The sequence below is a fragment of the Pavona decussata genome, unplaced genomic scaffold, assembly GCF_977016875.1.
Source record: "Pavona decussata unplaced genomic scaffold, jaPavDecu1.1 SCAFFOLD_437, whole genome shotgun sequence".
Lineage (NCBI taxonomy): Eukaryota > Metazoa > Cnidaria > Anthozoa > Scleractinia > Agariciidae > Pavona > Pavona decussata.
This window is the reverse complement of record NW_028145792.1, coordinates 168,926-189,309: the sequence shown is the minus strand read 5'-3', so window position 1 is coordinate 189,309 and position 20,384 is coordinate 168,926. Positions and strand designations below refer to the sequence as shown.

At 37.9% G+C, this 20,384-nt stretch overlaps 2 protein-coding genes across 5 annotated transcripts; both read left to right on the top strand.

Moving 5' to 3' along the window:
- Nucleotides 1-2,706: 2,706 nt before the first annotated feature.
- LOC146450654 (uncharacterized) lies at nt 2,707-15,865 on the top strand. Its single transcript, XM_085100161.1, has 9 exons — nt 2,707-2,788; nt 4,748-5,188; nt 6,325-6,369; nt 7,183-7,397; nt 9,041-9,130; nt 9,760-10,099; nt 10,325-10,660; nt 13,068-13,119; nt 14,880-15,865. Exons 2-8 carry the CDS (start codon nt 4,759-4,761, stop codon nt 13,109-13,111), a joined length of 1,500 nt encoding a protein of 499 aa, XP_084956287.1. The 5' UTR covers nt 2,707-2,788; nt 4,748-4,758; the 3' UTR covers nt 13,112-13,119; nt 14,880-15,865.
- A 297-nt stretch (nt 15,866-16,162) lies between these two features.
- LOC146450653 (uncharacterized) lies at nt 16,163-19,522 on the top strand. Of its 4 annotated transcripts, XM_085100164.1 has the most exons (7): nt 16,163-16,521; nt 16,746-17,028; nt 17,320-17,373; nt 17,464-17,520; nt 17,636-17,706; nt 18,360-18,488; nt 19,470-19,522. In XM_085100164.1, exons 1-2 carry the CDS (start codon nt 16,285-16,287, stop codon nt 16,827-16,829), a joined length of 321 nt encoding a protein of 106 aa, XP_084956290.1. In that variant the 5' UTR covers nt 16,163-16,284; the 3' UTR covers nt 16,830-17,028; nt 17,320-17,373; nt 17,464-17,520; nt 17,636-17,706; nt 18,360-18,488; nt 19,470-19,522. The 4 variants fall into 4 exon arrangements, 3 of the variants coding, with proteins under 3 accessions (XP_084956290.1, XP_084956289.1, XP_084956288.1); XM_085100163.1 differs by lacking the exons at nt 18,360-18,488; nt 19,470-19,522 and having other exon boundaries at nt 17,464-17,899; XR_014860253.1 differs by lacking the exons at nt 18,360-18,488; nt 19,470-19,522 and having other exon boundaries at nt 16,740-17,028; nt 17,320-17,899.
- Nucleotides 19,523-20,384: the final 862 nt, after the last annotated feature.

Here is a 20,384-nt window from a genome sequence, read left to right as displayed (position 1 = left end):
GCTGCGCCCTCATCAGCTATCACGCGATAGAAATCTCGAGCTCATAATCTAATTGTTAATTAAAGGTGGATAATAGATAATGGCCGAGCCATTCCTTAATACGCCTGAGAGTGACATTTATCAACAAATAATTTTCAAAGAAAGACTGAAGCAACCGATATTTGAATTATTAAATAACAAGTCACTCTCAAGGCTGATGTATTTTTTGGGAGTAAGATTTAAAAGTTTTAGTGCGTTTGTTTTAGCCGTAATCTCAGCAGAAAGACGCAAGTTGAAATTCACGTCCACATCCATAAATTTCACGTCTCTCGAGAGCAGTCTTGTTGTGCTCTTAAGGCGTTGCATTGGTGTTGTCCGACTGTTGATCGGTGACTGTGCAACAAGCGTTCTTCAGTGTAAAAGCCATTTTTCACTAGTTGTTCTGTTAGGAGAACAGTAACAGCTTCAAATCCATCTGCTCGACCGTTAACGCTGTCTTTGGTTTTGAACAAGTTCTCAAGATTCCTAGTCATCATTTTGTATAGCTTCCTCTAGCGGTTCCACAAGTCGTTTCTTGCAAATATATAAGCACGAAGCAACAACAAGGAATATTAACACACCTGTCAGTCCAATAATGGATGGAACGCTCATTTCAAATTATCCTCTACGCTCTCTTTGTTATACAGGCTGGAAAAATTACACACAATCCCAAAATAATGAACCTTCAAACAACAAATAAACGTACAGGACCTCACAGATTACATCTGACAGAGTGTTGAAACTACTACAAGGAATTATTTTAGACGAATCATGATCAGTTGAAAGTTGTAAATTATTAATGGTAAACATTGGATCGATCGAGCTACCCCTTATTTGTCCACTGTAAAAATGTAAATTTATTTCAAACTGTCGTGATACAAAAGCCATATTTCAGAGGGTGTCTGAGGTGACTCAATTAATAGGGAGCTTAAGCAACGACGACGGCGACGGCGACGGCAACGACAACGCCGCAAAACAAAAGGCTTAATGAGAAAAAACAATCGCTCTGCAAGTGCGTTTTACACTTTGGTACATTTCTTTGCCGTCCTCTGCAAAACAACAACGTGAAATGACCAAATTTAAGGTTTTGTGGAGAACGTGAACGGACGATGGTGAATTTTTCATTTTCTTTCTTAACTTATACGCCACTCCTACCAATTTGGTTCCTGGATAGTTCGCCATTTTTTTAAAAGTTGAGCGAGTTGAAATAATCGCGAAGTAACACGAATGAAGAAAAGATATATTTTTGGGTGACGTTTTCGTTTTCGTTGCCGTTGCCGTTGCCGTCGTTGTTGCTTAAGCTCCCTAATTTTAAATTGATTTGGAAACTCGACGAATGAGACTTGTTCTTTTTCATCCTTTCCGCGTTTTAGCGACTCCTATTTCTTTGGTAGCACGCAGCGCGCACGGAGTTGTGGGACCTCTCCCACGTTCCTTTGTTCTATTTTGCATAACGAGTCATTGGTGTGTCATTGCGAAGTAAAAACAACATGATTGTGTACTTTGATAAAAAAGTGACATTTTTGTTGTAATGTTGTTGTTCATTTAAAAACTGGTATTTATATACTACGAGCCGTATTTTCGAATAATGCTTGCGTGTAAACCTCTTGGGGTTACGCTTTCTTTGAAATTGGGATTGTTCTGTGAAGAGCCTCCGTTCGGGCCAAGTTACAACGAAGTTTCATTTGCACAGAAAATAGCAAAAGGATACCAGGTCTAGTTTAATTTATTTTAAAGAGATCGCCGCGAGCATGCATTATAATTATGAGTACAGGCAAGAACTAAAATAAATTAGCACGAAAAAGCGACAGAACCTTGGTCCACAACACTCGAAAGTCCCGAGACTACAAAGGTTACAGTGCCTTGGCATTTGCGAGGGTGGGTCACAATGGAGAGTGAGAATTACAAGAAAAAAAAAAGGTTCGGGAAGATAAGAAAAAAGTTTGTGCAGGTGAATCACTTCAGTCTTTAAAATGATTGCGAAGACTGAATGGCTTTGAAGTGTATAGCGAGGTCATTAGAAATCTATCATTTTAGGAAAATAAAAGAATACGAGTACAGTGGAACCTAAATTTGACGAACCTCTATGTAACGAAGTTCCCGGTATAACGAACGATATTCCCCATCCCGGCCTTTTAAAATGTATGGAACGGAACCTGGATATAACGAACCAATTTCTCTAGTCCCTTGGCACTTAGTTAAATCGAGGTTCCACTGTGGTTACTACTCCAGTGGACACGCATGACTTAAGTCACTGTTCATCTTAATACAACTGCGTAGAATCAGACAAATCTTTAAGGGAAAACAAAAATGAGAAGAAAATTATTTGTTAACTGATCCGAACAGCGACGTATTTTTTGTGAGCTATGAATACCTTTGAAGAAATTTGATCCATCCTTCTGTAGTTAGTGTAATTAATTTTAAGTAGTTAGTGTAATTAAGTTTTTGTCGTTTAATAAGAGAAGTCGGACAGTCTTAGTTTGTTATTGTTTGAAACGATAAAAATAATTAGTTTTAGCTGTTGTTGCTTGGTAAAAGATAAGTGTGAAGGCTTGTGGTTTAATTGTTATTCTAACGCTTTGCTTAGCTTGAATACACGCCACTTATTAACAAGTAATTCTAATTGGAAATTTTAAGAAATGTATGTCAAAATGTTCAGATGAATGCATGCCTCTCCCATTATAAGTTTCTACAGTTAATAAGTTCGCATCAGTTGCGACTGAGAACCGACAAGACATTTACTTAAAGTACCAACTTCCAGGCTGCGAAGGTAAAATAACTTTAAGTACGTTTCCTTTACTTAAAAGGCTGTTCAACAAGGGAACCCAGCGTTTCATTTCGGGGATATCTGTTCGCATGGACGTAATCTCCTGGGGAATTCGGATCTATTTGAAAACAAAATCTTAAGTTTTCCGTTCGGTCAAATGTTAGCTCAAAAGTTCGTATCACTGCAAAACTAAATGACTTTTGTTTTCGGAGGGGTAGATGTGTCGTTAAAAATACGAAATAAGGTCAGCTAGCATTTTTGTAAGGCCAGCAACAGCTCGTAAATTCAGAGAATGGCATTCCGTTTTCGAAAATTTTCAGAAACTTAAATTCACAGCTAAAGCACCCGAACAGATAAAAATGTATATCAAACAAAAAAAATTCCAAGAAACACCTTTTTCTCTAACAAATACAATGTATTAGCTAATTATACAATAATATGGCTTTAAAAGACCACCAAACGATCCGGGAACACAGGAGACAACATTTGAATCATTTTGTTTAAATGTTCTCTTTGGATTGATGCCCCTGACTGTTGCGATTTTTTTTCTGATTTTAATCTCACTGTTTCATGTTTGTGAAATTAAGTCTTCTTTCTTTTCATTGTTTCTGTTGTTTTCTCATATGACATTTTTCTTCCTTTTGGCGATAATTATATCGCTCATTTTTGCCAGGACGATTTTCTAAAATTTAGAAAGATATTTCAAAATTGAGCAATTGGTTTGATTCACATTTCTGCGATGAAAACTCAGCATAATTAAAATCTAAAACAGTCAAGGAATACTGTGCTATTTCAAATTTAAGGAGGGTACGTGGATTACGATATCGTTAAAATTTGACCCTGAAAGGAGAGAAAGAAAGAATGAGAAACGAACCTCAATAAACTGACATAGAATATCGTTTCCCTCATGAAAATTTACGTCATCGTTATTATTTCTAAAATTTTAGTTACAGTATATTTGAAAACTTTAACCGAAATCACCTGCTCCTTCCAAATATTTATTTATATTTACTTTTTTAAAGCAGAACAATGCATGAGAAACGGCTGACTTATATGTACTCAGTCAGTAGAGTGTGTCATTTCTCAAAAGCAACGCTCTAAAAAGAACATTATATTTAAATATGAGGTTTTCTCCAAGAAATCTCGTATAACATGAATATAATTATTTTGAATTTATTGACCTACAAAAAGTTCTATTTCTTTATAAGAGTACTCTGTAATGTTTTTTTGGGAGAAAACCAAGGTGATTTTGAAGAGAAATTTTATTTTTACTAATTTCTTAAGTTTATACTGTAGTTTGTGTAGAATAGATGAGAAAAAAAAATAACTATAATTTTTCACTGAAGCTAAGTACTTAAAACATTCACGGTTTGGTTGACAAATACACGCAAAACCTGTTTTTTGTCAGGATTGGCACCAGTTTTCAGTTTTAACTGTACAGGTATTGGTCTTAGTTCAATGCATGAATGTCCATAAAATAACTCTCTGAAGAAAGTTTTTCTTTATTTGTGCCTAAATCATAAAACAATTCCATCACAAACTTGTACCAGAGAGAAACACTCCAACTTAAATTGAGTAGAAACATTTTCATTTGACATGTTTTTCCCCTTTTTCAAACAGTTACGTCTTAAAACTAACCAGTATGTCTAACAAAATGTATGTATACAAAAAAAACCCACCAAACATTTCAAATTATTTTACAAGTACCATTTTGTCCCACTTTCAAAGCGGGAAACGTTGATGAACACTAATTCAATATTTTAGTACGCTATAGCTATAAAAAAGCCTAATTATTGCTGATGACTAATTTAAAGGTTTTCTTTTCTGGTTTTGTTACTGAACACCATCATCGAAAAGTAGGGCTAAAACGTACTTTAGGTTAAGGACATGAAAATAACTTGAATTGATTTTCTTACTTAATTTTTGTTAAAGCGAGTAGCTTTCATACCGTTATAACTTCAGGTGAGTCCCAAATGACGCTAGCTCTAGCTTTGCTGCCAGGCCTCCTGGTTCTTGTGGTCACGAGTCCTCGTTCCTCGCATGGATTTCCAGACGAAGAAAACATTGAAGTCTCGGGCCTTGAGGCCTCGGGCCTTGAGGAGCAGCTTGATCCTTCTGGTGCATTTTGTCAAAGAGATAAAAATCCTAAGGGATTGGGATTCATTGGTGTGAAGTACGACTTACTGAAGGGAAACCCCGAGGGTAAAACGTCCCTGGGGGGTGTTGATCCGGGATTTGAACTTACGAGGAAAATATTAAAGTTGACTACCAACGATGGAGAGGTGGTTCCCGAGCAGATCTGTTTTGAAGGACGGGACAGTAAAGTAACAGAAAAATCAAATAGGGTCTTTGGCGGAACCAAACGCTATCAAGAGAAACTTGACCTAGATGTCAAAGCTGAAGGTACTTCTTGTAAATTGTGATCCACAGATTGATCATGAATTCCGCGCAACTTCATTAAATAAAATGCGACAGGAAACCTGTCCCAGAGGTTCAGATAGTAGCACGAAAAAAAAAAGAAAGAAAAAAGAAATTGGCGTGCAAAGAAAAAAAAAAAAAAAAACGAGAGGAGACTGGGCGGAGGAGGCCTTCTCTCCCAATAGCCCAATTTAATTTCGATATTTTAAAGTTCAGCCTGAAACAATAAATATCATTGCGAGACTCCGAGAAATAAACCCATATAAACTCTTCAATTTATTCTCCTGAGCCTCGAAGTGATGTTATTGTTTCAGAGGTAGTGGCCGACACGAAAGCCTTGCTCCTTTGGCCACAACGTACTTCTTCCCTAGAAGGTAAAACCAGTTAAATATAATGCTCTGCATGTTTATTTTCTTACCATAAAAATATATTGTATTTGGAATAAGCGTAAATAAAATTGAATTAAATTGAATTGAATTCAAGCTGAATTTTAATAGATAGGAATTGGGCTATTTAAGTCTCTGTACATTAACCGCGGTCAAACGAAAAAATAAGGTGAGAAAAGTCGGTTAAAGATTCGTTCACGTGAATCTCAATTTTATTCGCGGGGCTTACCAATAGGAGAGGATCTCTGTCCAGAATCTCACTTACGGCGCTGTTTTAGCAGCAGTTGACAGGCTACGAAAGAGAGACACCAACAGAAAAACTCTAAGACACTGAACAAAGTTTTACTTCATTCTGAGTATTCTGGACGCACGCTTTGATGCGAAAGTATTCCTGTATGTAGATCCTCCATTTACTCGCAAAACTTGTAACGACTATTAAGCCCCATTCACACCGACAAAACATGTTTAATTAAACCAGGTTTTACAAAATGGAAAGTGGAAACAGAAAGCTGAAACATTCACTTTGACATATGAATCAAGTAAACTTTAACTTATGCTTTCATTTGTGCTAAATCTGTAGTCAACAAAAATACGAAAGCAGCTTTTACAAGATGACGGAAACAAACGGCTTTTAAACGTGTCTAAAGCCTTGGTGTGAATGGGGCCTAAGTTAAATTATGTCTACTTTCCTTTCACTGAAATCTTTAATACTGTTTATATTTTATCTTATACTAGCTGGCTACGAGGGATTGTTTGACTTCTCCTTCAGCTTGAGCTCAAGTGAGTTAACAATTGTCTTTTTTTCCTCCACATTTTCTCCAGCTAATTTAATACTACTTGCGTATCACAGGCCTGCATGTGGGTGGGCGGGAGAGGTAGTGGTGGGATAACCTAGAGGGGTGGGGGGGGGGGGGAATACTCTTTCCCTTCGCGCTCGCCCTCTACTCAGGATCTGAAGGCCTGACAAAACTTAAATACTTTCTTCAATAAAAGTTTTATTTTTGTTAATGTATGCAATAGGATAAGATAGAGCACAGAAAAACTGAAAAATAAACAAAATACACCCTGAAGGTATTAAAGTGCGAATTACTTACATTAGACGCTACACATCACTGATAGCTATTTGATGACATCTGTCAGTCATTCACAACAATCCATAATATGTTTCAAAAATGGTCGTCATAGAGGGTATTCGAACTGAAACAAACAATTTGGGCCGAAAACGCTAAAACAGTCTAATTTGGAAGAACGGCTTTGCCTTCAATAATTATGTTGGTTCCTCAAATGGTTTAAATTCGGTCGACCTTGGATGGGAGAGCGAGCGTTTCAATGAAATTTTTGACCAGGATTGTAGGTACGTCAGGCTTATTCAAAATTCTTAAATTGAATTGAATGACAGGGCAATCAAAGATCTCAGGACAACTTTTTTTGCATGTATGCCACCATGTCAACTTTAATGATTAATTGTACATGTTGATATACTTGTCCTAACGATACAACAAAATAAGTCATTTGTGCAAAACGTCTTTGTGACAAAAACGCCTGAGGAGAAAAGTGCTGTGCCAGAATTGCTTTCACTTCATTTCCCCACAGAATACGAAAAAATTGAAAAGAGCACCAGTAGTGGAGAGACAGTGTTTCGCGACTGCACGGAAATTGTGAATAAAGGTGAAGCAAGGTACCAGCTGGAATTAGTAGAGAGCCGACAATGGACGCTTACAGAGGGGTTTACTGCTGATGTCTGTCGTTTGCCCGTTAAATATCGTACTGGAGATGAATACTACCAGTTTCTCGATACTTGGGGGACGGTAAGTAAAGTTTGAACAGTTTTCATTTCATGAAGAAAAGAAGATGTCGAGTTCAGTTGTTATTTGTGTGCTTTGAGTTTCGTTTTTATTCTTCGCGTGATTGTGATCTGTGATGATGGGAATGGTCGGATCAATGAAACTTAGAAATTGGAGGATTCAGTTTACGCAGGTGTACGGATTGTAAGGTATAGGTCGCAGAATCGAGAGATGATGAATTTTACTAAGGGCTTATTAACTGAATATCATGCTATCATGGCAACAGAGTCACGTGGCTGTAAAACGCGCGATGGAGGAGAGAGGGACAACCTAGTTCTTGGACTTGAAAAAACTTTCAATTTCGCCAGTAGTCTCGTTGATTTTTCTCAGTATTCAAGTTTTGTCATTAGGAAAAATCGTCTGAAAGAAAATGCTCGGCAAGTGTTGTCATGCACACGAAAATAAAAAACTTTGGCTTGAGTACAAACGTTTAAAAAACTTGCCCGTGTGCATGAGTTATTCTTGACATGTGGAGGCGTAGTGGTAGAGTAATTAACGCGTGGGACTTTTAATTGCACGTTCCGTTAGAAGAAAGGAGGGCGGATGCAAAGTTTTCCAAGACAAGAACTTTTCCACTCCTTGCCACTCTCCACTCAGATGTAAAAATGAGTACCGGCGACATACTGCTGGGGTACCCTTCCATGGACTAACATTGCATCCAGGGTGGAGTAGGAATGCTTTACATTTGGTCCTTAATGCTACAGAAACCGGGCTTTAAACTCCGGCCATGTGGGCAACTTAAACTCGCATTGTGACCTTACCTTAGCTTACCTTTACATTTATTCTTGACCAACTTGTGGAAACGGCCAACAATTACAAGATCTTCCTTGACAAAGGTTTGTACTCGGTGTCTCCAACACAGTCTTGTATGTGGACGAGCAAGTTTTCTTTCCATATATATTTTTTTTCGGGAATAAAGTATGAACAAGTTTTCCGTCTTGAGTTCTTGAAACGTTTGTAAGTTTTCTCGTTTGACCTTCTGACAATCCAATAACTTGGCAAGGTTCCTCGGTGAGTAACAACATCAGTAAGCCTTTTACACACAAGCAGAGTCGTCCTTGACACAGCTCTCCTAACAAGGATGCTTGTCAAGGAATAATTCGACAAATTTGACTTCTTATGACGCCTTTTTGTGCATCCAATTTATTACTTTAATTTAAAATGCCGTGGAGGAGACCTCGATAATACTATTAGGTCTTAAGCTTCTTCTGAACTGATCTCCTTGCTGCTATTTATATTAATATTTACGCCTCAAGTACTTTATAAATGTGTTTTCCTTTGTAAATCCGTATAATTATATTGTATATGTAATTTCTCGTTTATGTCTACCCGAGTAATATAGTTTTAATGTAATATTTATCAAGTATTGTTAATTTGTAAACATGTAACTACTTTAAGTGTATATATTTTTTTAATTTGTTGCGTATTTGTCTTTTTATGTTTCAATGTAATTTATAAGTGTTGAAATAAAAATGAAAAAAATAAATAAATACATACGAGCTATAAAACCCTGTCCGAGACAAGCATGTAAGGAAACGCTTGCTTAGCTTAGTGTTAAATAATTCAAGCATATAGTTAGTGATCATTCGTCTTTTATCTTATTTCAGCATGTTGTCGTCAAAGTGGTATTGGGTACAAAGACAATAACAAGATTTAGAAGCTCACTTAAAGAGTTCATGACCTACGCCTCGGAAAATGTGAGTTGGCCTTCGACTTGATCTGTTTTCAAAACTTGGATGGGCTGGAAAACTGGGCAAACAGAATTCTAAGAGAAAACTTTTTCCTTTGAAGACCCACCCTACTAAACTCCGTAGAAATATACTGTTTTGGTCGTTTATTGATTCATTGCCTCAAGTCAACAATGAAAATAAAAAGAGGAATAACAAGGAGAAAACGACAAAAACAAACAAAGGTTCGAGAACAAAAAGCAATGTACGTGTTTTCCCAGCACACGAAAAATCCCATTGACCTCTGGCTGTTGGACAGCGTTGTGGTGCTCCTCGATGCTAATCATAATACTTCCATCGCAGCAGCTCTAGCCTTGTCACCTTTATAGTGTTCGTCTGGAGTTTACATGAAATAGATCTCTAAGGCCAAGATTTAGTTTGCGTTCTCCAGATTAGAGAGGGACGGTATCATAGAGGTCATTTTCATAGGAAATATAAAAAAAATTTTCTGGGCCAAGGGAATTGTCCGTAAAGAGAGGTTCGACTGTATTATTATTATTATTATTATTATTATTATTATTATTATTATTATTATCATCATCATCATCATCATCATCATCATCATTATTATTATTATTACATTCACGTTCATTTCGCAGGTAGGCAACAGTGTTTCTGTGTCTGGTGGTTACGGAGGAGCCACTGGGTCTGTAAGCGTTGACGTAAATAAATTCGAGGATTCAGAGGAAACCAAAAAGGAATTTGGAGAGAAACAACTCACTTACCAGATTGGTGGAGATGATCTTCCAGAGCCAATTCGGACGGATCTTATGGGCATCGAAGAAACATTGCAAGAGAAGTTTTGGAGCAATTTGAATGAGCTGAAAAAGAAGTCGCCATGCAAGCGAATGAACAATGTAAAACTGGGAAAATTCTTGAAGAACATGAGAAAGGCGATTGGGGAGTACCCCGGTAGGAAAGGAGTCAAAAGAGCTATAGGTAATGGTGAATTCTACGTAAATTTTCACCTCCGTTCCCATTGTTTACAAATTTTTGTATAGCATGACTGTTGAACCATAAAACAAAATGAATCGTTTGTCTCACGATTTCTTCAAGATTTCAACTTATAACTTTTTGGTTTTATTTCGTATTTAAAAAAAAACCTATACCAGAAATTTCTTTTCTGCCCTTTAAACACGTCTGCTTTTGTTCCTGAATTTACAGATAATCCTATGGAGCTTCAACTGTCGTGGCCATCCGGGTATTACACACTCTATACCGCGAAGGAAGACGGAACAAACGTGTGTCCGCAAGAGGCTGGGTTCCAGTGGAACCCTGGTAGTGTGACAGACTTAAATCGAATTATTCACGCTGACAATAAAGGCAACTTAATTGGGATGAAAGCAGTTCCGTCTGGAGAATTGAGAGCGGGAGTAAAAACTGGATTTTGCAGTAAGATACAAGAACCGGGAAGCAACTACTTCAGTCAAGAGTGGCCTGCCGGCAAATATTGCATTCTAAGGAAAAGCACTGATCCTGGACAAGGAAAATGCCCAAAGGGTAAGTCATATCTTGGAAAACGAATACTTTCACATAGTACCTTATATCTTGCTTTTACACGTCAACTTGCTTTGTTCCTTTGATATAACAGGTCATTACAGTGATCCTATGTGAAAATATGGCTGATTCACTTAGTATGAATATTCCCTGCTGTCTTTGATTCATGTTACATATAAATTGAAATATTCAGATCGCTGTTGGTCGATCCTAAGTGATATCAGACTCCCCGTGATGAGTGGGCGACCACGTCATCTTAGTGATGTAATAAGAATAAGCTGTGCTAATAAGCGAGTTCGGAGGTTCAGAAATACGTGCGCCCTTGGGCACGAGTCGGAATAAAAAGTAACTTTTCCCTTCATGGCCTCACTAGCGAGAAGGCAGTTCCCCAGAGCTGTCCAATTTGTCCGAATTTTCTTTGTTTAACAAGATCAAGAAACGAATTGATGAGATATGAAAGTGAAAGGCGTGTCGTAATGTTAGAATTTGTTGCAAGTTTCTTATTAACTGAATTATTTCTAGAATCTAAGTCGCCATTTTAACTGTTCTCTTCGATCTATGTTCAGTATGTTTGCGGGATGTCTGACAATGTTTGGATCAACAGCAGATTTCCAAGTTCACCTGAATTTTGTATTGTCTTTCTGCCAATGCAGGCTTTTTTTAATAACAGGTAGTAGCAGCGCCAATTAACCTGACCTTGTTTTCACTAGGCTGGTGTTAAACTGTCATATATTGCTTTCTTGAATCTTTGCACTCTCCCAATATGTAACATTAATCATCTTTTGCCTCAACGACTCGAAGCGACTGCCTTTACCACTTTTCATTTGAATCTTTGAGCTTTGTGTTGTTTAGATTATATGTGGATTAACTTTTATGAACCATTGCAAACGAGATATTTTTGTATAATAAGGGCCGGGTAGACCAAACAACTCAATCAATTATTAGTTGATGTGTGAAATTTAGAAAAATAAAATGTGAATTCTTGAAGACTTTGTTGGTTTAAGTATTGAGCCTTCCCACTACCTAAATTCCTGGCAGCTACTCAGCTGAGACCTTGAGTATTTTAGTCTTTAGGGAAGGGGGAAAGACAAACTTTCCAAATGTAAAAAATAATTGAGAATACTTATCATGCTCATCAGGGAAATGTAAATTGATTCTCCAAAAGCTAGAAGAAATTCAGACACTTACTCTGTCTCAGAGTACAAGTGCCCATGGAACATTGCATTGAGTCAGTGAATATCAAAGTTGATCATGATTACTGGTAGCTTAAAATACTTACATGAACAAATGTAGCGAGGTATTGTATGTCCGCTACAGATATTCTGCCTAATGATAATTCTAATAATAATAAAAATAATAATAATAATAATAATAATAATAATAATAATAATAATAAGGAAATGGCGAAGGACAAAATCCCAGCAGGACTGGTATACCTGTTTCTTTGAGAAAAAGAGATAGATAGCTGATAAATTATAATTGCCAATTTTATTACTATTGAATTTAAATTAAAGAATTTCACTAAATTTCCCTAAAGTGATAAGATTCCAAGTGTGCAATTAATTTATGATCGACACAAATGGCACAGATCTGTTTCAGCTGTTTGTACAGAAGCTCATGCAACTGAGATCCAGAATGCACAGTTAAATCGCTATAATGTTTTATCTTCATGATGAAATAATCCAGTTGTTGCCACAATGTTTTTGTTGACATATTATTCTACCTCACGTTTTAGTTCCTGTATCTTTAACTTACATAATGAGTGGAAGAAGTTAACAATTGTTGACCTGTCAGTTGGTTCACTATAGGTATAGTAGCTGTAGCAACTTGTAGTGACTCTACCGGACATTGTAATTTAACAGTGTTCTCATTTTAGCACTAGATCTTCTTGTGCTGGTTAATCCGGCAAAGATTACAACTTAAAGACAACAAACAAATTGCCTGCTCGTAAACTTGACTTCGTCACAATCACTTTCCACACATTTTATTTTTCATCAGAACCCAAAACTATAACAAATGTTTGAGGTTAATATTACTTGCTCTCTTGATTTCAAGTCTGGAGCAAAAGGTGATTTTGAGAAAACTTCTTTGAGCTGTCTACATTATAATTATGCAGTGTAACAGTAGTGCCCGAATCCAAGCCAAAACACTCACAATTTGATGCTGAAAATTGCTTTTATCACATAACTTACCATCTTTTAATTTCTGTATTGGCAGGAAAAAAATTAAGTTTAGGTACACTTGAAAATGTTACGCAGATCCGAAGGCAATTGTAAGCTGAAATGCCCGAAAATTAATGCCAGTTTAATTTCTTGTGAGATTAATATTCTTAAAATAATTCAAATAAATAAGTAAAGCGAGAAATTTTCAAACATTAAGACATGCTTTCCACTTTCATTTATTTTTTTAGGTTTTACACTTGCCTATGTGAACTGGAATGATCGAACAAGATGATACACAAGGTACACAAGGGCAAAAGGTTTAAAAAAAATTGAACCTATTCTTGACGTGCGCACGCACTTCAAACCGATAGAAACTTTCCAATACAGGCTCTATCAAAGGCGAAGCCTTAAGACTTCTCACAACAAAATCTTCAAAAACAACATTTGAAGAAAACATTACTCTTTTCAAACAGAGATTACGCTGCAGAGGTTACCCCGATGACCTTATCTCTCTCTAAAAGTCAATTTCAGCGAAAGAATGTAGGCACTACAAAACAAACAAAAAACTCGCAAAAACATTTCTACACGAATATCGATGGTATCGAGAGTTTAATAAACGATTAAAATATCTGTGTAAAGCTTGAAACACGTAACATAAAGGAAAGTTATCGATTTTTTTCCGGGAAGAAACCTTTTTGGCTTACAAATGATCTGTTGAAACGGCCGTCGTAATCACGTAAACATGGTATTTTTTGCGAGAGCAAGTAAGCTCCCGGCGAAAAATTATTGGATATTAAAAACTGTGTCAATTCTGCTCTTAATTAGTAATAATTCTAGTCTCCAAGTTTAAGAAAAGGAGAATACCGAAACGTACTTTTTGGTGTTTGGTAGAATTATTTCAGAGCTTTGAAACTTGTGTTTGTTTACAAACACATTTATAAGCTTAAGGGCCGTGCGAAACGGCCACGAAACAAATTTTTCAAAATTAACTTCTCGAATATTGCTGGTATCGAAAGCGATTAAAGTGTCTATGTAAAGCTATTTTAGAGTTCTAAAAGTTACCATAACTGATCACGAACGGGTGATATAGGCAAATGTGAGGCTTCTTTAAACTTAAGCTTACTTTTCTTTTCCGGTCGGCCTGCTTTAACTTGCTATCCGTCGCTCTCTTCCACGTTCAACTTTGCTTGATCATCTCCGCTTTTTTTTTCTTTTTCTCTCTCTTTCTCTTCTTTCCACGTTTGTTAACATATCCAACAAATACGTATAAATTGTCTTTGTGTTTTTTGTTCTTTAGCATTTCTGTTGTAAACGCATCTTGCCAAACTATCTCGCCATGCAACTTTCCGCTAAACAAACACGGGCGCATTAGCATTGTGGGATTACGTACGGACGGTCGGATGGACAGAAATGACGTCCTATCCAAACCAAAATTTCTCGCATTCACGGGTTACCAAATTCTCTTAGCTATGGGGCTCCGCTGCGCGCGCCTGCGGCGAGCGCGAGAGCTCCGCTATTAATCGATTAATCAATGACCAAAGGAAGGAGACAACTGGGGGAGACAATGACAATGCAGTTAAAAAGCTTCGATATCTCAATAAATCAATTGAACTCCAACAAATTTAAAAATAGGAATACAAAAAGACGATGAAATGAAAGTTCAATTTGCTTATTTGGTCATTCATAGTATAGTGCTATTTTGTTCATGCCAGATATGTACGATTTAAAATGTAATGTTTAAAACATGAGCAGTAATGTTTTATCGGGATTTAAAACCACGAGTCGCAGCCGAGTGGTTTTAGACCCGATAAAACATGTGCTGCGAATTTTTTTGAACGGCTTCAGAAACATTCCTGGAAAAGCGTGTGTCAAGAGAGTTCATAACAATGATGCTTTTTTGAATGTTGGAAATTAGCATACGACAAAAACATTAAACACCGCATACTAATAAGGAGGAGGTTTAATTGGACGTAAAACCACTGCACGTGATGTTTATCAACCATTTGATAGGTCAATGGGCTTATGAAATTATGAAATTGAAATTGTTGTTATATTTCTAGGGGGATGGGCATCTGCTTCGTGTCCACAGATGGTGGTCTATTGCATCAAATTTGTACTGAGAGGAGAAAGCCCGAGAGATAACGTGGACTTGCTGCGATCGCTCGCATTTCCACCCTCCGTAAACATCTTAGATATGCCACAACGTCTAGCAGCGCACGCAAACCATACAATCCAACATTTCTTTAGACCACATGATGGCAGGTTGTTTTCACCACCGGAAACCAACATCAATGCAGCGAAGGAAGGCAGCCTGGTTCGACAAATGCCTTGGGTTAAAGGTTCCTTCTCTCCCGAAAGCACTTCGATTTGGCTCTGAGGTACACGGAGACGATGTTCATCCATGCAGTTACTGGCGTACCGGATCTGTACTCTCTATATGATCGCTTTCACGAAAAAAAAACTCGTCTTGTCCAACAGATTTGTTGCGACGAGTGACTCTGGTACCCGAGCTTAATGCAATCATCAACACGGAAGTAGAGGAACAATTGCACAGCAGCATCAACCGCTCCAACTACTCCTTCAATTTAATTGATGCTTCCCGGAAATCACCATCACTTGATGCGCCTGAAAATACACACCAGTAATGTGCACATCAACGAAGTTTACAGAAATAAGTTAGAGAAAGCGATTCGCGCCCACACTGGACCAAAAAGGAGCCTTCAACATGATAGTGATGGGATTTTGCTTCTGAGAAGCGTCCAAAGGAAGAAAGGGGAAGACGAGAATTCCGTTCCCGAAACTATGATTGTCAGGGACCATCAGTGAGGCACAAGCCAGCAAGCACTCGGCAAGCAGTAGCAACAAGCCTGATCAGCTATCAACGTTCAGTTCCAATGGCCCACAAAAGGTGCGTAAAATAATTCAGAAGCACTCGATTGTCTAAGTCGAGTAATATGAGTATTGAAATAATTTCACGTCTCCGACGTAATACGTGTTTTCTTTTTCCTTCCTCTCTGTTCTTCTTTTTTTCTTCTTCTTCAGCAAAGTGGTCAAAAGATGACAGACGGCTAAGACCGGCTGTCCTGGTAGGAAATTTTCTGAAGGAATATAGTTTTCTCAGTCTCAACTTCCCTTAATTAAATATAATTCCCGTCCTTTGCCGATTCGATGAGTAAAAAGGATTGAAGTTTCTTGACGTAGGAAATAACCTTACAATACAGAGAACAACCTTTAGTTATCTCGAGCCACCGACCACCTCTGGTCTTCTGAACGAAATTTTGATTGAAAGTCCGATGTTAAGTCAATCGCGCTAACCAAAACAACAAAGCGGCTCTGATTGTATTATAGGTTCCATATTCAAAATAATACAGTGTGCGTTAGGTACGTCAATTACCGCGGACGACATTAAAACATTTCCTCTCTTGTAACTTCCCTTAGGGTTCCTCTCAGTGATTTCTCCATGACATGCGGGAGGTCAGAAAGCAATCCATCACAGAGAACAAAGCTCTCCAAGAAAACGAAGCTCGATTGCTCCAACACATCCACAGCTCTGGTCTTCAAATGAGAGATAATATACCCAATGACGGAAATTGCTTGTTTCACGCTGTTGCTGATCAGATGAAACGTGTCGGAGAATCGGACTACAGTCACACCAGCCTGAGGCGAATTGCTGTAGAAACGTTGAAAAATGGCTCGAACGGCGTAAGTGGCTGGGGACCGCTACAATTTTATAAATACTTTACTGAATATTACAGTTATCTAGTGGCAGGCATTAGCGGTAGTTAGAAGAGAGGATATCCTTACAATCACATATGATGAATGATTTGTGTTTGCAAAATGTTTACGCTGCGTTTGAAGCATAATATGCTCAATCCTGGACATCCAACCTTGCAACCAACTCATGATCCTTAATTTTCTAGTTTTAGATTTTTGATGACAACATCTCTTCCTTTGTTCCAAACAACGACTTGGCTTCTTATTTGGAAAGCATGAGTAAGGATGGAACATGAGGAGACCATATCGTTCTCGTTGCACTGGCTCATGCCCTTGGGAGAACAATAAGAGTGGTTACAAGCCTAGACACCGACTGCCACGAGGTGATAGTCGAGGTAGATAATCAAGAAGGAGAACCACTACTACTGGGCCACCTCAGCGAGAATCACTATATTAGTCTGGAACCAATGAGAAGCGTAGCGCCCAACTTCCAAGGTATGCCAACAGAAAATAACAAAAACAATAACAAGAAGAAGAAGAAGAACAAGGAGAATGCTATTGATATGATATTGATATTGGGATATGAAAACATAAAAGCGGGAAATAGGTCTTGTGCCTATCAGAAGCGGAAATCTTAAAATAATTAAGGCATAGGCCCAGAACACCAAATCACGCTGTGTGGTGTTCCAACAAAAAGTTAGAAGAGTTGATTATAAAAGGGAAAAAAAAGGGAAAATATTGTGTTTTGCACGTACAGGTATAATAGTATCTGATCTTATATTATAGAGCCTTGTGACCAGAATGTCAGCAACGATGAGACAAGCAAGGAAGTTAGAGAAGGTAAACGTTTTTCAACTTCGTCACCAGTCCATGAAGCCTCCATTGGTTTCATTGAAAAGCTTTAACCATACAAATATTCCTTTTTCACAGAACATATAATGGAGGCCGAGTAAGATGCCCCTAATCTCAGCAATGTGGATATTCGAGGTATTTAAACAACAAAACAACAGTCCTCTCGTTTTTTTCAAACGCAAGACAAATTATGACCAACGACATGGAATTGAGATGGCGTTCAACTACTAATCAAAAATTTATTTCGCAGAAACCCGAGGTAATGTTGGCACAGGACATTCCTCTCACAGTGATGCAGTGTCGTCTAAATGCAGAGAGAAAGTAGGACCCATGTGATAAATTTGTTACACGAAGTATATACGTAAAATATTTACATAACTCATACAATTAAAGAAAACGTTTATAAGACTACACGTGAGTAAATGTGACTAAAGATCTGTATGTAAAAAAAATTGCAAATATACAATAAATGTAAATATGATTTGTAAACGTTGGAACTGTGAATAAAGTGTACGGTATGCAACTAAAACTGGTTTCCGTCATCGGCAGTAGGATTATTTAGTGCATAGACGGCGTTCTAGCATAAATATATATGCAAAGCGGTTCGCTGCAAGGAGTCTTTGCTACTAATAGATTCGTCAATCGTTCCTTAGTTCACTTAAGAGTCAAGAAACCACAAATAAGAATACGGTTGATAGCCACGCCACGCAATTCAAACGAAGGAGAGCCGACATTATTGATGGAGCAGTTACTCCATTAAACTCATCACCTGCAAGACTGACAAGTTCACTTAATATTGAATAATAAAAGATTTAAAGCTTGCATTGTACAAATATCTTTTGGAGCAATCTTAGCAATGTTATAGTTTGGTATTTGTTAGCGATTGACAGATACTGGTTTGATTATTTGTTCGTAATAATGTCAGGTCGTGTTGCGTAAACCAACTGTATTTGACACAATTCCTCTTGTTTTAGGTGATGGTGAAATGGAAATCATACCAGAAGAGCAAAGCTGACGAGATTTTGGTATGGCGATACAATATTCCCATAACAGCACGCAGTTTCAACACAATCCACCCACGGCATGGTTGGCTGAATGATGAGGTAAAATTATTAGGTTTGTCATTAAACATTATTTGTAAGACATAAGAAGAAATCTAAGTAAATTGAAACCAATACCAGCTTTCTATTGGTGGGCGGGGGAGGGTTAACTTCAGTAGAAGAAGAAGAAGCAAAGGGTAATCTTTCTTTCTTTCGTTTTTACCAGGTTTTCAACTATTTAATGGCATACATCGAGGAAGAATATCTCACAGGGTTAAGCGCTGAATGCTTTTTTCTCCCTGTCCAGATGACCACTAACTACCTGCCATCTAGAGCTACACATTTTCAGTTGTTAGGAAAACTAACAACATGTAACATGTAATATTTTCCTGGAACAATGCAGCAACTTATTTGTTTTTAGTTGGTTTCATAGAGTGGTAGAAAAGTAACCACTTTGGACTCATTCTTTTGGGCGAGATTGGAAACCTTAATCAAACAAGGAGGAAATCTATCAACACTGCGGAAATCAAAGGTAAGGCGACAACCCGCGGAAAGGGGAAGGATTAGCCTGAACTTCTAAACGCTACCGTGGTTGCACTACTCTATAAGCAATAAGCAAAGCAGTAATATTTGGGGACTCTACATAAATTACTGAAAAATTAGCACAAGTCAGCCATAACATTTCTTATGCTCCCCATTTGGCAGGTGGGCAAACCATTTGGCTTTTTACATAGCACCACCTTAGATTTGAAAACGAGGCCACAATGATAGCAAATCCAAGTAATTAGAACAGCGCTTTATCCCGGGAACTTCGGTTTACAAGAGTGGCGTACCAAACACAGAGCCACGCCGCCTCCCATAAGCGCGGAAAAGGGAAGAAACAGGATGCTTGTCGACGTCTTGCTTCTTCCGTTTTATACACATATACTGGAATTGCAATGATTCTGCTCAACACAACGAAGGGACATTTTCCTGCAGGCCAGGCTGCATATTACACTTTTATTGCATAAAAATAGATATATTTTTTTTGTATTTCTGCTCAAGGGTCCTTTGGAAGAAGTGGACCTGCTTTTGCTGCCAATTAACAGAGGACAATCTCATTGGTGTTTAGGGGTAGGCTACCTCCTTATAGTTTAGCGTTTAACTCACTTTAGCAAAATTATTTCTTGCAAGATCCTCATTTACTCGGTAAGTTGTCAATTTTTCAGCAGCAAGATGTATGTACCCTAAAATGGAGGCTATAAACGCCCCTCACCCCCCCCCCCCCTCGATTGTAGTCCCCCTCGGTCAGAAAGGGCCCATCAATTTGTAAACAACAATCTTATACCGTCTATTACCCCTCCTCCCTTCTTCCAATGGCATGCTCATCTCTATGAACCCCCCCCCCCTGTCAAAAGAGTATCTCCACTCAAAAGCAAACACCCCTTAAGAAGATGTGGAGTTTCACCTTGAGACGGCTGATTCAGACGATGGCATGGACGCTTAGAAACACTGGTGGACTTTAAATTTGTCTTGCAGTGAAATAAAGTATGTTTTTCATCAGCTTATTACGAACCTTTTTTTTGGATAGGGTGTAGATATGAGAACAAAAGAAATTATCTACTATGACCCTATTGGCAACTGTTCGCAAGATTGCTCAGAATTTAGCCGAAAATTCAGGTAAGATCTGTGTTTATTAGTTGTGTTTATACTGCTACACTACAGTGTCTGCATATACTTAATAACTTAGCGCGCATACGAAACTAAGTCATGCTTTCTCGTAGGTTGTTTTAAATTGCCGTCTCCAAGACGAAACGGTCCAGGACCACACATTTTGGAAGGACGTCAACATTGATCACTCGGTACAAGAAGATGGCAAAAGCTGTGGGGTGTTCATGCTTAAGGTTGGAAGAGTACTTTTTTAGTAACTATGTTACCTGTAGATATATTCATTAAAACATACTGAGAAAACCTGTGTAT